The sequence below is a fragment of the Cyrtonyx montezumae genome, unplaced genomic scaffold (assembly GCF_038088225.1).
Source record: "Cyrtonyx montezumae isolate F1298 unplaced genomic scaffold, pur_monq_1.0 scaffold_0, whole genome shotgun sequence".
Classification (NCBI taxonomy): Eukaryota; Metazoa; Chordata; class Aves; order Galliformes; family Odontophoridae; genus Cyrtonyx; species Cyrtonyx montezumae.
This window is the reverse complement of record NW_027071824.1, coordinates 18,434,088-18,451,562: the sequence shown is the minus strand read 5'-3', so window position 1 is coordinate 18,451,562 and position 17,475 is coordinate 18,434,088. Positions and strand designations below refer to the sequence as shown.

Here is a 17,475-nt window from a genome sequence, read left to right as displayed (position 1 = left end):
AAAATGCACCTAAAATTGGTACAGAAGTAAGAGAGAGAGAAGAAAAGGGGAAGGACCTGCACTTGAAGACATAAACTCACTGTAAGAAAGCAGAGCTTATCACAGCTACCTGCAGAGCACTTAAGCAGAGTCCTGTTGCTGACCAAGTGCAGGAACACTTCTGCCATTCAGATGGCTCCAGGAATTAAGTCAGAGCAGGCATGTAAATCTCAGATCTGTTGGCTAAGAAACTCTCACCACGCATGTGTACATCCCTTGAGGTATTTCCCTTTTAAGGCCAGGAAATTCAAGAAAATTTGGCCCCTAATTGAGGTATTATTATTTGTTGTGGGTTCCCAGCCTTGCCTCACTCTCTGCTGTGAAAGAACATGCTTTTCTGTCACGCTTCTCTAATTCAGCATTATAAGAATTAGAAAAACAGACAGCTACAGGAGAAAGAATTGAAAGTAATGAGATGGGAGGCAGTTGCATAAGCAGTCGTAAGAACAATTGGTACTTTGTTGCCTTCAGGCTATCCAATGATTAAAACACGTGATTTTGGACAGTCTGAATGGTAAGAGGCACTATGAAAGACAAATCAAGAGATACAGATGGCAGGAGAAAACAGTAGCATTCCAGTTAAGCCAAATTTTGATCCCACTCCTAGTCACGGTTCAGCTGACAAATGTTTCACCACTAATGTGCAGAGGAGTAGAAGCAGGCTGGTAGGGACTACGGGCAGTACATGTCGAAGCAGAAAGATCAGGTTCATCTGAGTAATTAGCAGGAAGAGTTTGAGTGCAGACACAGCTTTTATCTGAGTCAGGCAACACCAAAATTGTGCTGCTGCACACACACACACAGGTGAAACCCACAGCTGTGCTGGGAACAACTGAAGCTCAGGTCAAACACAGTGAGTGGGAGCTGCCTGCCCACCTCATCAGGGGGCCCAGCAGGGGGGCAATGGCAGCCACCTCCTGCCCCACACACCAGCTGTCCCCACATTCCCCAGCCCAGGGACACCTCAGGGTGTTCAATGCCAACATAGGCCCAGGCTAGCCACCATCTCAGTATCAAAAGCATTTTAGTAGAGCTCACACAGCAGGGCGAGTCACCAGGCATGGAGTTTTTAGGCTTTTTCTCTTCATGATAAGTACTGCTATTAAATGGACCAAACCCATTTTCCCTGCTTTTGTGTCTCTCCTCAGGCTGCAAGGTGGACTTGTCCTTCCTGATGGATGGGAGCTGGAGCATCGGTAAACGCCGCTTCCAGCTCCAGAAACAGTTCTTAATTAACGTGGTTCATGCCCTTGGCATCAACACTGCTGGGCCTCTGATGGGCATCGTGCAGTATGGGTAAGGGCCGCTTCCGCACCCAGGCTACAAACCTAGCTCTGTTTAATTATTCCCATAAATGAGAATTGTAATATTTGGAAACAGTTGTTACTGAAACACCCTCTAGAACTCCACTAGCGTGGCCTCACTGATAATTTATCTTTTCACCCATACTCACAGCATGGGGACTTTTTGTTGTCAGTGCTGGTACTCCCATGTTGGACCTCCACGTTAATCAGTGATGCACAAGCTGCTGGAGCAGCTCTCCTCACCCGCAGGGAACCCCAAAGGGCACAAGCACATCAAAGAACAGTGTCATTCTGCCTTCACTACCTGTTACACTCTCTGCTTTGAGAAAGTTGCTTGTCTCTGCCTGCTGCCTTCTCCTTCTTCTGTCACAGCCTGTGGGAGCAGTTAGGCATTCAGCATGCTTGTTAGGGACAAGCTGCTCCCATCACCACTGGATATGTGCATAGCTGAAGCATGTTAAAGCTTGCCAGGGGAAGTTCAGGCTGGATACCAGGAAGAATTTCTTAGAAAGACTGGTGAGGCACCAACTCAGGCTGCCCAGAGAGGTGGTGGAGTGACCATCCCTGGAAGTGTTTGAGATTTGTGTGGACGTGGCACTAAGGAACACAATCAGCAGGCATGGTGGGGATGGGTTATTGGTTGGACTAGATGATAGAGTTTTTTTGCCAATTTTCTGCGATTCTATTATTCCTGCTCACACCCAGGAGTAAAGTAGCTGCTCTTATAGCTTTTGTACTGCTGTGTGTGAGGCAAAATCCTGACAACTGCTTCATATTTCTTTCCATCTGCCAGTGATGACCCTTCCACAGAGTTTAACCTGAAAACATACACCAACCCCAAAGACGTAAGAAATGCCATTGAGAAAATCCCTCAGAAAGGCGGACTTTCCAACATTGGTAGGTGACGGGCTGCATGCACACCCTCAGCACGGGGAGAGCTCCAGAGCCTGGAGTGCTGCCAGCCCTGTAGTTCATCCTCAATCTTCTCTTTCATTTCAGGAAAGGCGCTTTCATTTGTCAACAAAAACTTCTTCTCGGATGCTAATGGAAACAGAGGTGGAGCACCCAATGTGGTGGTGGTAATGGTGGACGGGTGGCCAACCGACAGGGTAGAGGAAGCCTCCAGGCTTGCCAGGGAATCAGGGATCAACATTTTCTTTGTCACTATTGAAGCAGCTGCTCAAAATGAGAAGCAGAATGTTATCGAGCCAAACTTTGTGGACAAGGTACTTACTGGGCTAGACTCTGGCTGTATACTTGCCTAGGACTCTACCTTTTTCAAGCGATTTTGCTCAGGGGCTTAAGCACAGTCACACTCGTAGGACATTTCCCTTCCTTCTTATCACTCATGGTTACTTCTGGTCCCACTTAGACTGCTAGGTCTCACATACAAAGAGCCACGCAGCAGTGCCTAAGTCAGAAAGGTGACCAGTCTGAAAGCTGCTAAGAGCAAACTTAATCTCACAGTAAAGCTTTGGGTCTGAGATTCATCGTGTAGCAAATGGTTCTTTGCTGACCAAGCACTGGCACAAGCCAGCAGACAAGATGTTCTGAATGTGCAGCAGCATGACAAGGCACAAAAAAAGAGAAGAAGAAAATAGAGAAAGTAAGCCTTGCACTATTAGCATTTGGTACTGTGTCTCAGGGCAAGCTGACACAAGGGTTATGGCAGGAGGCACCTACCAAGTTCCAGACTCACTTGGGCTTAGGAAGCATGGCAGAGTCATCTGCTATTTTCAGGGAACATATTCCTGCCTGAGCCACACTGCTCTGCCATGAAATAATTTCCCATGAGCTTCAAGGCTGTTCCAGAACTCCATTGTTTCTGGTCAGTGTTTAATTGGATTATAGCTTGATTTGCATTTATTTTCAAAGCGACAAAACTACAGTGAGTCTGTGTGAACCTGCCAGAGAGCACAAGTGGGAAAGCGCTCCCTGCCCTGCACTGCCCCTTAGTTTCTACCTACACTCACCCAAATTCCACTCATCCTCTCACAGTTTCCTGTGGATCTGCTCCTACCAGTATTTCTCAGTGATAAAAACGGACATCAACATGATTTTTGTCTGTCCTTAATTATTTGGCAGAGCCAGAACAACTGGGAATCTTTGAAGGCTTTCACAATTTTATTTATAGAATTGCTCGTTCCTTTTTTTTTTTTTCTTGTACAGCCAGGTTAAAAACAGCCTCAGCCCCAGGTTTCAGTTCAAGGCAGGGGGGTTTGTCAGCAGGGAAATCCTTTCTTGTTGCCCTGACCCTGAAGTTGCCATCTGGCAAGTGCCGGGGCTTCCAGGCGAAACCACACAGTCAGTGTCTCTGTGGTTTGGATGCCTTCTCTACAAACGGGTTAACTTCAAAAAACTTGACAGGTGGCAAACTCAGTTATTGCATTTCTTTCACGGCTGTAATATCAGCTCCATCCCACAGCTTTTAAAAAGGAGAAGAGAGAAGTATCTAATAGAGAAGTATCTGTGATGTTATGTTCACGTCATTTCCCAGGGAAGCAGATGGCAACTGGAGGAGAGCCTACTCCTGACTCCAGCATTGCTCTTTACAGGAGCCTAAATTTACAGTTTAACTAAAAATGCCAGTTGAAACAGGCAGACTGAATTTCCACTGCATTCATACTTGTGGTGTTTTGCAGGCAGTGTGCAGAACAAATGGCTTCTATTCCATCACTGTGCCCAGCTGGTTCAGCCTCCACAAGGTCGTCCAGCCCTTGGTGAAGAGGGTCTGTGACATTGACCGGCTGGTCTGCAGCAAGACGTGTCTCAATTCAGCTGACATCGGTTTTGTGATCGATGGCTCCAGCAGTGTTGGCACTGGCAACTTCCGCACAGTCCTCCAGTTTGTAGCCAACATCAGCAAGGAATTTGAGATCTCAGACACGGACACCCGCATTGGAGCCATTCAGTATACATATGAGCAACGACTCGAGTTCAGCTTCGATAAGTACAGCACAAAGCAGGATGTGCTGAGTGCTATCAAAAGGATCAGCTACTGGAGTGGTGGAACCAGCACGGGGGCAGCCATCAGCTATGCCTCTGAGCAGCTCTTCACCAAATCCAAACCCAACAAGAGGAAGATCATGATTCTCATTACAGATGGCAGGTCTTACGATGACGTCCGAGTACCAGCCTTGACAGCTCACCAGAATGGTAAGATCGACCGTTATTATCTGCTTCTTCTCCATACCTCCACCTTTATTTGGGTCAGAGAAATACACTCTGCTGTGATGCAAAGGCATTGGATGAAACTTTAGGAAGGAAGCATAGCACCCACTTTGAGGTCTCATCAAGTTCTAAGCGAGACCTGCATCTGTTGTATATCTGAGTGAGGAACTTTTCTGAAAGTAATACAGAGCTAGAAGGGTGCAGCTAGACCTAGGGGATTGCAGAGGATTTCTACTTTCTCTATGAAGCCTCCTTTGGCTTTCCAGTCTGGATATTCACACATCTCCCAGGGCAATTGTAAGACACCAAAACAAGGAGCTGTTGTTCAGAGCCACAGCTAGAGCTTTACTATTGCCTGAGCCTTCCTTCTACTGACAAAAGGCAGTTTCACAGCACACACCAGGCACTTCTTCCATTTTGACAATGCCACAGTATTTTTCTTTTTTACAGAGATTGGCAATTCATTGCCAATTTTTTCATGGCCTGGTAACTATGTCTGCAGTATTGATCTTAACCAACCAAATGCAATGCAATTACAACTTCTATGCTAACCCTTATCTCTTGGGTTTCTTTCCAGGAGTTATAGCTTACTCCATTGGAGTTGCTTGGGCTGCCCAAGATGAACTGGAAGCCATTGCAACAGACCCAGATAAGGAGCATTCCTTCTTTGTGGATGAATTTGACAACCTCTACCAATTTGTTAATCCGCTCATCCAAAACATTTGCACAGAATTTAACTCACAGCCACGGAACTGATAGGGTGGAACAGGCCGGGATCCTTGGGCGTCGTGCTGAAAACACACAATGCTACAGGAACAGTGCCAGCCCCGAGCTCCACAAATACTGGAATTGTTTTTCTCTGCCACTTTCCAGTTAATGAGGTTGATTGCATCTCTGTCCCTATGTATGATAACGCTATGTGTAGGCTTCAGAAACTCTGATTTGGATGGATAGAAAAAGAAGCAGGAGACATCATGGAGGGAATTAATGGAGCTGTATGGGAAGCCATTAACTGTACAGGGCCTCAGTTTAGATGACTCCCACCTCAGGACATACACAAACACTAAGATGTACCACCTGCTTCCCGTGGTGGTCAGGGCCCTCCAGGGAGCAGCTACACTGCTCAGCTGCTGTGGCAGATGTAACTCCCTCTGACATTGCCCATTGCTTGCCATCCAGGATAGGACCGACATCCTGAAATCCCAGGCACAAACTGGGAAGATAGCATGAATTCAAGTACTGAGCTTCATCCAAACCCAGAGACCAGCAAACCAGTAGAGCCAGGGTCAGGCTTTGGGATACATATCCATTTGTCAGTCCCTGTAAATCCCCATGTCTGCAGAGCAGCCAGTGCGAGATCTGGATCTCATCTCCCACAGCACTGCATTAAATGTGCTTAAACAACAACAAAAAAAACCAACAACCGTGTCCCCTTAGCTCACTTTTACCACCTCTTGCCATGCAGCTCAAGGCCTCTGCAAAGCAGGAGAGCTGCAGAGGCAGAAGAGGCTACTTCAGTAAAAAAAAATACCAAAAACCACATGCATTTCTCACTGTCTGAAAGGTTTCTGAGACCCCCACTGCTCTATCACCAAATACAGCACAGTTATAACAGCTTACAGTAGACTTTAGTGTGAGGATAATTATTCAAGAGCTGTTAAAAAGGCTTACGAGGAAAGTATCTTAACATTCTGTGTTACACACTGGGAAAAGCAGTATTTCTAGTATTCACAGGCACCCTTTTCTGAATTTGAGGTGGACTTCTGCTATATGGGCTGATTTCAAGACACACCTTTACAGCCCCAGGTTATTCAGAGTACATGGCTGTTTGACCTGTGAAGAGGTAGCCACAACACTACTCAGCAATGGGGGGAATGACAACGCAGAGGTCAAAAGCATCACACAGCAGCTAGAAAGCAGCAGTTGCTGGTGGTTTCCATCTGGTATCACCTAGGAAAATATATCCTTTAAGCAGAAATTACCAAAGGAAAAGGATGAAGTTTCAGTGCCAGTAAAAGCGTGCATGTTCTTGTACCTATTGGCAGCTACATCACCATGACAGGTTTGTGGAAATAACAGGAAATTGAAAGAAATTAAAGCTCACATTTCTCCTCCTACTCACAAATCAAATTTTTAGTAGTCTTCATAGTTTATGTAAATAACAGTGACCCAGGATGTTATCATTCACATCAAGCAAATTGGAGTAAACTGCCACCAAAGGAGACCCCTTCCTGTTAACAAAACTGACACCACCTTCCATATCTTTGTTTGGAAACGTGACTGAAGTAGCTTAAAAATTCCCAGTGAAGTTATACTCCAAATCAATGCAAACTGCCCATTCTTTATGAACTCCTCAGTGTGATGGCACAAGCCAGGTGAGGTACCATGCTCCAGCCACTACTCCCAAAGCCATGCTGGATGAAGTGGTGGTTTTACATTGGATTTACTAGGGACTTCATATTCTTAATATTGCAGGTTAATTCTTAATAGACAGCTTACCACTACATACTGATGGCTGTACTGGTGGTCCTCTGGCAGCACAGATTGACACTCTGCAGATGGTCTCACACACTGTGCTCGTGCTCTGCAGCCAGAGCCACAGTTGTCTGTAGGACATACATTTTCATTTCTACTGAAAACTTTAAGCAACAGCAAGTTTTCATTCCCCAGAGAGAGGTTGAACAGCTATCTCCCACACTAACTGTTTGCTTAGGGCATGGCAGGGTTTGCTGTTGTTTAAATGGTTAACCTTGACTTTACAGAACACCTGTGGGGCTCAGATGCCAACAAGCTGTTTTATTACCTTCTTGAGATGACCTTGAAATTAATTTTTATTCCAACTCTCATCGCAACTCAGATGCCTTAAACACAGTGAACTTGAGCATAAGCCTCAGAAGTCCCAATACAGCCTCCCTTCAACAGAAGTGGATCAGCACAGAATGCGCTCCTCTATAGCCCTTCACCTTTCATAGCAATAAAAATACTTGTCACATCTGAAGTCTCTCAGTAATAGTAATAAAAGATAACAAATCTTCATAAATGTTTGGAGGAGTTTTGTTGGTTTGGAGAAAGCAGCAGAACACCTTCGGTAATATATACAATCTGTTTTGAGCTTCTCAATACAAGTTGCTATATCTTTTGCAATAAAGATGTCCCAAAGGCATACAAGTCTATTTGTATATATGCAGTTAAAAAAAATAAGCAACAAATATGGTCCATGCCATAGCAGTATCTGAAATGCAGCTAAGTTTTCTACAAGGCTTTAGAAGACAAAGAAGGATGGGAAAAAAAAACCAACAAACAAAACAAAACAACAACAAAAAAAAACCCAACCAACCACCAAGTGTTTGAATGTCTTCCTTTTATACACTCAGCTGACAAAAAAGAAGCCTAGAAGGGATCTAGCAGGGGCAGGAGCAGCAAATTCCCTGTCAGATGAATCAGTCATTGGAGCAGAGTCTACTGGTCGGAAAGGCCTCAAATATGTACACGCATCTTGCCAAGCCTGCAAGACCATGTCTTATTTGAAACCAGTCTCCTTTTGGAAGCTGAAAAATAATAAAAATACAGGCTCCACATTCTTCCTAGATATGGGACTGAACCAGAAGAGGATTTAGATGTTCCAGCACTTGATGGGTGACGAGTTATAGATGCCTGATCACTTCAGTGAGGCCTGCAGCCTGGCTGAGGCATCCAGAAGAGCAGGGCACCAAAGGATAGGACCTGGAGCCAAACTCCTCACTGGCTATACAGTGAGCCAAAAAAGGGCTTGTCTGATCACCCTTCCTTAGGACATGGGTATCTGCACTTTCCAGTTACCTCAGCAGAGGTAACAACCCATTTCAGGTTCCTCAGCAGGGACTTAGACATGTCTAGGCCAGAAGTGGGACACTCGGTATCTCTTCTGTGGCTGTGCTACCTCATGCTGCATGCCTGCCCCCTCCTCAGCTGTTGCCACATTGCTGCTGCTTCAGCGGCTTTCCCTGTGGCAGCTTCTCAATTTGCTCTCCCACAGGCTAGCAGAGCTGCTTCTCTCATCCCCATGCTCCTTCCAGAGCCTCATTCAAGCACAGAAAGGTAATAGTGCAAGGAACCATATGAAGCACTGGAGTTAAACAGACAACTGGCCACACAAGGCAACCTGAATCTCCTTCACAGATCTACTACCCTGCCCATCAGCTCTTCTCTCCCTATCTATGCAGCAAACTACATATAAGAAATATTACCTAGACACCAAACAGTAATAAAAGTCTTCCATGTTGTACTTACCTTAAATTCTTCCATGATTGAACACAATCACCACCCTCAACCATCTTCTAGTTGTTTTGCCTTGCCCAACGCCATCTCCTCATTACAGAAACAAATTAAGCCCATTTTCTTCGCCATCATCACTTCACTTTGAAGAAGTCTTGAACAGTAGCAGGCAACCCACATTTGCTAAGTTGCCTCTGTATTGAAAACATTGCAAGTGTACATCTGTGTAACTGAATGTCTCAAATTCAAAGTAGTCTTTAGGTCTCCTACGTGGGAGCATTACTCCTACATTGTTCTTTCTTCCGCTCTTTACCTCATGAATTTTCTGTTGACCCTTTCTGGAGGCACAACACTGGGTATATGTAATTGTACCACCATTTCATACCATTCCTATTTCTATTTTCCTATGAGGAGGGAAAAAGAGTACTACTAAGACAGAAGGCTTATTTTACCTATCATGGAGTCAGAGGAGATGAAAACTTAACTTAGCCCACCTACAAGCTTAAAAAAAACAACAGGAGGGACTTGCTAACAAATTGTTCTACCCAGCTCTGTGTAGGTTCCCATACCACCCCCTCAACAGTGTTGTTCTAAGCTTTTTCCTGTAGAAACGCAGCCACCATCTGTGATGTGTGCTATGCTCTCCTTAATCCTCTCCTGAAGGCTAGATTCATGCACTTATTTTTATTTTAAACAAATGTTCCACCCAGGAAGCGCATTATGTTTCTCTGTGATCGGAGAAGGCTGATGGAGCAGCTCCTGAGCAGTGGCACTGTACCCACCCCACACGTGCGTTCAGACAAGAAAATACCAGGGACAGAGTGCCTAAGTGCATGGAAAGATGCAGGGTTCCAACAATGCCAAGAAGACAGAATGGTACAGAACCAAGACATATGGAGAACAGAAAAATTAAGACACTACTGTAAATGGCAGCACTTGACTCAAAAATGTTCACATCAAATTACTGCAGGTCTCTCCAAACTCGTGTCTACCTGCTCTAGACTGAGTGCACTTCCCCCTCCTCGTATGTACCCCAAGAGCACAAATTCTGTTACAAAAACGCACAGTTAAGAACACAGTACAAAATGTTGAAAAATAGTATTTATTAGCACCCAATTTACATAATTATATGGTACAAATGACACTTACTTGCTGCTGTAACATTAAATAAAGCTGCTTTTAAAAACCATTGCTTATTTCTGGAAGTCCATGTGATTTTGCTCAGCACAGAACGCGGGTACAGTATACAGCTATCCCACTTTACTACTGTCATATCAATATAAATACCTGCATGGTTACCTCAATGTGGTCTCATTTTAAATGGCACACTAACATATGCAGACCTATACAATTTTAATGACAAAATATTTACTTGGTCTATTCAGGCAAGTGAATGTAGCTTTAAATATAACCTATCCAAGAACTTTCACAAAGTATGAATTGCAGTGAAAAAGAGAAAATTCAGGGCCGCAATTGAGAAGCTCAAAAATAGACCGGCGTATTTCAAAATAATCTCTCTCTGAATTTTCTGTCTTTGTCATTCGAGATATTTATCCAGGATTTTAAAATATTGAATTTCAGTAAAAGTTAGTCTGAAGTGTTTGAAGAAGCGTCTTCCTTTATAGCAAATATTTATACATTTTATAACAAAGGCTTATCAAATCTTTGGAGAATGATGACTTTCCTTATTTCCCATAAAAGCCTTTCTGAAATCTTGAAATATATGAAAATTTGGGATTACGTAAACCATTTCCTTCGCAAATTAGAAAACAGTATCTCTCACTTAAAATAACATTCACTTCCGTACAACAGTAGCATTTCAAGAAGGTAATCTGGTGGTATTCTGACAACTCGGTACTGAGCCATACACAAACTGACAAGCAGACTATTACTCAACAAGTAGGCATTTCTCATTTGGATCTACCACTTTGCAAGACACCTGAAGCCCACCACTGTTTCAAAGTAGTCATTCCAAACTAGCGTGCAAAATAATAACCTCAGCGCAATTCTGGGGAAGGGGAATCTTAATTTCCTGTAGCTGTTTAAGCAAGAGCTCATACATTAGTCACAGTAGCCTTTTCCTATCAACTATCTGTCATGGAAGCGACCCAAAACCAAAGAGGACCAAATGTAATTACTGACATGTAAGTGGTTATCACCTGTGGTATTTCCTCTGAAAGAACTGTCAGGTACCTCTAAATTCAACAGTTTTCCCTGGGTACAGGGAAGGGTATAGATGAATATAAATGACAACAACAATCCAAATCACGACCACACTGAAAAATGAATCAGTTTTATTTACTTCAATCTTATGAATTTAAGTCCCATAAGACAAGGAAATTCACCTGGATTTTTTTTTAACCTGACAGTTTCTTTTAAAAGAAACCAATTAAGATATTTAAATGAAATGACAATGCAGGTTGTTGATGTGCTGACAAATGTCAACAAAATAATCTTACCGCAACAACAGCCTTCTCATCACAGATTTCTCTAAGACTTTCAGACGCGTGATTCGAGGAAATTATAGCACAAGTCTGATTTTCATTCTGCTTGGGCTATAATGGACTATAGAAGAAATTATTAGCAAACATCCTCATTTTGCATTTCCAGAAAAAGTGCTAACGCATATGAAGTAGTTTTCAAAACTTATGCATGTCTGTAAATGCCTGACTGCAAGGAAACAGTTCCAGGAGCCACACATCTGAAAACAAGTGACATTCAACAAGCACTATCTTAATGAGAGGAAGAATAAAAAAATAAATTCTCAATGGAAAAATATTAGCTTGAAGTCCTTTGCTTTTCCCTCATACAATGTTTTTGGCTGCTTTTAAGTAATCCAAAATAATGAGAATATTTGGCTTGGAGACAAGTCATCTCTTTTCTTACAGAAGAGTACAAATTTAGCTTCATAAATCTTTTCTCAGCTTTCCAGTCTAATACTCCAGGGTGAGGACCAAGGGTTTCTCTGAAGTAGTAGGGAGTAATTTTGAGGCCTGCAAGGGCTTGGGGACCTTGCCAGCACGAGGCTCTGAGCAGCTTCAAAAATGCGCACACAGGCACGGTTTAAACCGAGGTGTGATCTCCCTGGATCACAGTGTGGCTTGGCAGCACAAGCTGTGGAAAATTAGTTGAACACACAATACGACAACTCAGAAACAATCAGAACAAAGATGGGTTAAAATGTGTATTATTATATGCCTCTTTAGTACAACTGTACTTCAGATTTTGTCATCCAGCATCAAATGTCCCTTTAGAAGGGCCCAATTCAGACCCATAAACTCTACTGTTGAACTGGAATGACACGCTCTGTAGTTGAATTCAGATTCTCAAAAAGCTTAAACAATGTAGCACTTCCCATGTTTCCACAACAGACCAAAGAGTAGAGAAACCAGGTCAGCAGGCCAGATAAGAGAACTCAGTAGACTTAAATGAACTGGGAACAAGGAAGTACAGAACAGCCTTGAGGTAGTGGGAGGGCTAGGGCTGAAGCTGAAACCCCAATACCCTTCAAAAAACACTCTAGATCAATAGGCTTTTATGAAATTTATCCTGCAATAAAAATACACTGCAGCTGAAACGTTACAATTCCAAGAAAAGATAGATTTTAGTGGGAAGATAAGAATGAGATAACTGATAAACTTTGCAACAGGTGTGAATGTTAGTACAGGCACAGTCATAATTTTAAAGGTCTCATTGCCAAGACCTTACCCCTCAGGATTAGCCCCATCAGTTTTATACTGAGCACTTGTCCGTGCAAAGGCTATTTACATAAAGGTCACTCTTATCTGGGGAGCGAGGAGAAGACATTTGTTCATTCACTCTGTTGTACTTAAGATGATCTTTTCAAATGTGGCTTTTTCATGACGGAGTGAATATCACCTACCACTTCATTTTCCATCAGTTTCATTGCTGCTCAGCAGAAATACTGCAGAGAGTTTGCCTAGCAGTTCACAGTAGTTTTCAGTAACAGCGTACTCTTCAAAAGTGACGAAATGGCCAACACTGTTTCACACACTGCAACCTCTGCAACTAAATATATTATCAAATTCGAGTAAAATATTTTCAATGACTACAAGTCCTTCATGGAAAAAGAGAGCTTTAGGTTTCCAGAAAAATTGTTGCTTCCTCTCTGTGCTCAATAATAACACAGCTTAACTGAACATCACTATGATGCTCGCCAGCAGCAGGTATCCCCCCCAAAAATCAAACATTTTATACAAAACTATTTTCCATACATTAACAGTTTACTATCATATTCTGATATCTTCATTTTTAACAGTGTAGGCCAAAACAGTTTTCATCAAAGAGCCACAATTTTCAGAGTGTTTTAAGTGCTGTACTATAAGCAGCATTGCATTTTCACAGTTATTTCCATGAATTCCAGCTCATCTACAAGAAAGCTGAAAGATACGCAAGCTAACCGATTCTCAATTTACCTGAAACCACTGGTCTCATTCACTTCTAGGAGAAAGTAAAGTTTAAAAAGACACAGCAATATTTAGCAATATAAGCAATTGTTTGGGGGCAGCTTGTCTAAAGTGACAGTTCAGAAATTTGCATGATCTCCACTTTTGACACAATTATTCCACAACTTGGAATCTGAACATATATATTAAATTTTGTCCGTCACACAACCTGCAAACAAAGGGCGTATGAATAAATCTGAGGAATCATCACAGGAAAGCTTGCTAAGATTGCTACTCCACCCTTTAAAGGTTTTCCCTTGCTATGTGTGCTATCATCAAATTGAATTCTACATTGCTTCCCAGGCTAGTCATCCTGAGCTGACACCAGTACCAGGGAGGGCACAATGGTTTTGGCACTTAACCTGTTTAAACTTTAGATTTCAGTAAGCATCCTCCCTCGCTGCTCAGCACAGTGACCACTATAGATCTTCAAAGTAAAAATACAAATAATCTAATTTGCAGGAGCTATTCCTGTTAGATTGCAAGCCTGATGCTTCAGCAAAGAGGACTCCAAGAAGACTGCTCTCTAGTAGTCTCATACAGGCACAGGAGCAAACAATAGCTGCACTTTCCTCCACAATTCAGCCTATTTTACAAGGTTTTGCTAGATTTAGTAGATAATATCCTCATTTAACATTTCACACAGAGGGCTCTCCATAACAATCTGCAAAGACACTGCCGAACCACAGCCTGCAAATGATTCCAAACTTGCATCTTGAGAGGCATTCCAAACACTTGCTTACCAGATGGTTCTACCTGCTTCTTAACTTCTTGTCTCTTGTGCAATGGACTAACACTGACAGCAAGAGACTGCTGAAGTGATGCTGGGAGCTTATGGAAATCTCTGCTCCCGAAAATGACATTGATAAAACATGAGTAAGAAGGAGAAAGAAGGGGGCTCATCTGAGATCAGATAGGTGCACTGCAAAAGGCAGTGTAACCAAGTCCTTTCTCTGTCACATAATTCCTCAAAAGGACATATTTCTGACTATGGATCACATAGCTGTACGGTGAACACCACATATTTCCTCAAACATATTATGCATGGGACTGCTTTACATAACACTGCTTGAGAACACATAGAAAACAACCAACAGTATGTGACATATTGTCTTAAGATTCTTGATAAAGTCTTTTAAGTAATAAACAAAATCTTTTATTTGGTATGTGAAAACACTTTCTTCTGAGGCACAAAAAATAAAAATAAAAAAAAAAACAAAAAAACAGGTGAAGATGAGGATTTTTCAGGAGAGAAGGAAATATTTTTCACAACAAAATTATATCTAGAGCTTCCTCCAAGCTATTCCAAATCATTTTGTGCAAGTGTTTTGGCAACTGAATCAAATACGTGAAAGTATACAGCAGTGAAATAAATTATAAATGAGAGTATTTAAACCTAGTGAACTCATTTTAAATGTAATTGCAAATTCTCCCATTAAATTAGTTAGTAAAACCAAAATCAGTAGCACAGGCTAACATACACACACAAAAAAAATCTAAAGTTAACCATTAAAAAACATACCATGTCAATTACATATACGAAAAAGGGCAATGGTAAAACACAGTATACAGTGTCACACAAAAATGTTGCCTTATTGTTTTTTTTTTCCAAGAACAACCATTAAGTTCCATTTTGTTTGCATCTTCAGATAGATTTATCACATTCATAAAAGTTACCGATTATACTGAACCTGAAAGAACTGCATTATAAAATGGAAAAGTTCTCTCAGAGATGAGAAGTTCAAAGCCTATAAAAATAGGTTACGAATTAAGCATCTAGCTGCAAAAGAATTGTAACCACATACTGGAAGTGAAGGAGAAACTTGAGAAGCAGCAATGCAGAGTTACTGGAAACAGCTGTCAGAAATAAGATTTGGGTATGAGAGACACTGGCTAGACTAAAATGTTTGGCTTTCCTACATAAAAGCATTATGTAGAGGGAAAAAAAAAACCCTCCACATTTAACAACAGATCACCTTCAGACTAAGTCCAACAAAGCACTGCGAGTGGCAAGGCATTGTGGGCAGCAGGATACCGAGACATGAGTGAAAAAGCTGAAAACAAGAAAAAATTGTGTAAAAAGAGCAGACTGAAAAACAGCCTGAAAAAAGGAGAAAGGAAATAAACAGCTATAGCTAGTGCATACACAAAGGTTCCAAATTACAAAGGTGATGAGGAGTATTTAAAATGGCACAAAATATGGCTTGAAATACTGGCATGAAGTTACAATAAAGAACCACCAAACATCACATAAATCCTCCTGTCAGTGAGAAGTAATCATTGAAATAATCTTCGGAAGGAAAATTAATCATTTGGAATATATACAGAACCCCACTGGCCCAGACAATATTAAAATGCGCAAGTCCACAATCCTGCTTTAGTGAACAGATGGACTGGGTAACCTAAATAAATTTTTCAACCCTAACTCCTATGATGACGCTCAGAAGATCTGACAGGCTCATGCACAATACCCTGCAGTCCTACAAGTATGTGAACAAGTACAGTAAAAAGACATTGACATCAATTATGAAGACCAGCACAAAAATATATACTCCACAACCTCTTTGTAAGGCTACATTTGTTTTGTTTTTTAAAGGCACCTCATCCTCTAGCTATTGCCAGCTTTAAAAAAATTCACTTCTCAGTTTGAGCAAAAGCTCGATAGTGAGAAGGAAACATCTTTCAATTCACATTTGAACAGCCACTTCTTACATTCCAATTTAATCAGAATGACAGTCTTTAAAAACACGCATGCTGGCCTATTTGTTTTATGTACAGCGATTTCAACAACTTTGACTACATATTGTATTGTGTAAGCAAAAGCACAACATTCATTTCATACTCACACCATTATCCTTTGAATACACAAACTCAAGAGAACTCTTAATACTATAACATTAAAATGCACCCATAGAGTCTTCCCTTACTAGACATATTTAATACATGTTTACAATATATATACACATATATAATATACATAGCTTTTAGAATTTTTCAAATAAATCTTTGTAATTTCCTCTCCAAAAAGAAATAAAACAATGACACTGAAAGAATATGAGTCAAGTACACAGAACTCTCACTAAGTTGAATGCTCAGTTTTGCAGACCAGTTTTCCCCCTTCTTAACATAACCAAAACATTTTAAAAAAACTAAATCTGAATCACTATCGTAATCATCTGTTCCATGGTAAAAGTTCTAATCTTATCTATGGAAATATATTGCATATCAGTATCATGAAGTGACATATCTAAATATTCTGTGCAAAAAAAAAGGTATTCCAGGATACTTTATCAGTCAATATAATGTGTTACAGGGCTCAAAAAGCACAGGTCAACCTTTTCTTCTAAATTATATAGTTAATCTAAACTCTGAGATCAGCATCAAAAGTGGTCCCATCTCTAAATATCACTCTAAGAACAACATGGTCAAATCCTACGTTGATATCTTGCAATGATTCCTTCTTAAAAAGTGTCAGTCTAAAGGAAAAGATGATCAGTTTCCAGTCTTAGCCTCAGGCTGGTAATTGAAAGAATTGCATGTGTTGGGTTCTTTCCTACTCACATCAGCACCAGAAATAATCTAATAATAGGCAGAATCAATTCTGCCTTCCATTCCAATTTGAGGAAAACACCAGCTCCAGGCTGAAGAGCAGCAAGGGCTCATGGAGACATATAATAGAAAAGAAACCACCACTTTCATTTAAGAAGGGATAAAACGACAAAGATTTTGGATTAAAAGTTATTTGTCACTTGAATCAACAGAGAAGCTCTGAATACTGAGACAAAGCACATCTGCTGAGCAATTGAAAAAAGCATTCCTTCTTGAGGAAACCTAATTAATGGCACAATATGCCCCATGATGGACATGTGGAAAAGTCCCATAGATGTTGAAGTCTGGAAATGCCTCTACAAGTAGCAGAAACTTCCACACTGATCGACTTTTGTGCAGGCACATATGATACTAGTAGGACTCATACAGAGCATCAGGCATAGGTTTAATCTTCAAAAGAAATTGAGTATTTCATAGTTACACAATGCCCAGAATGATACCCTTTTTAGCAGGAACAGAAAGAGATGAAGATATGGTAATTACACTATAAATGTTTCTTTGGGAAATCTTATAATTTCTTGTGCCAGATCTCCAAGAATAAACAGCGTTATTAATCTGAATAAGTTAATCTGCTACTAAAGTATATATAGACTGCTTCAGTCTGCTGTTAACTGGGACTAGACTAAAGGCTC

At 41.3% G+C, this 17,475-nt stretch overlaps 1 protein-coding gene across 1 annotated transcript in view; it reads left to right on the top strand.

Moving 5' to 3' along the window:
- VIT (vitrin) overlaps positions 1-5,434 on the top strand; it is a 40,171-nt gene extending 34,737 nt beyond the window's left edge. Inside the window, exons 15-19 of the mRNA XM_065736307.1 lie at positions 1,188-1,335; positions 2,137-2,240; positions 2,343-2,569; positions 3,986-4,499; positions 5,092-5,434. Coding sequence (XP_065592379.1) covers positions 1,188-1,335; positions 2,137-2,240; positions 2,343-2,569; positions 3,986-4,499; positions 5,092-5,270 — 1,172 coding nt within the window. The 3' untranslated portion in view covers positions 5,271-5,434. The remainder of the gene's footprint in view (positions 1-1,187; positions 1,336-2,136; positions 2,241-2,342; positions 2,570-3,985; positions 4,500-5,091) is intronic.
- The last annotated feature ends 12,041 nt before the right edge of the window (positions 5,435-17,475 follow it).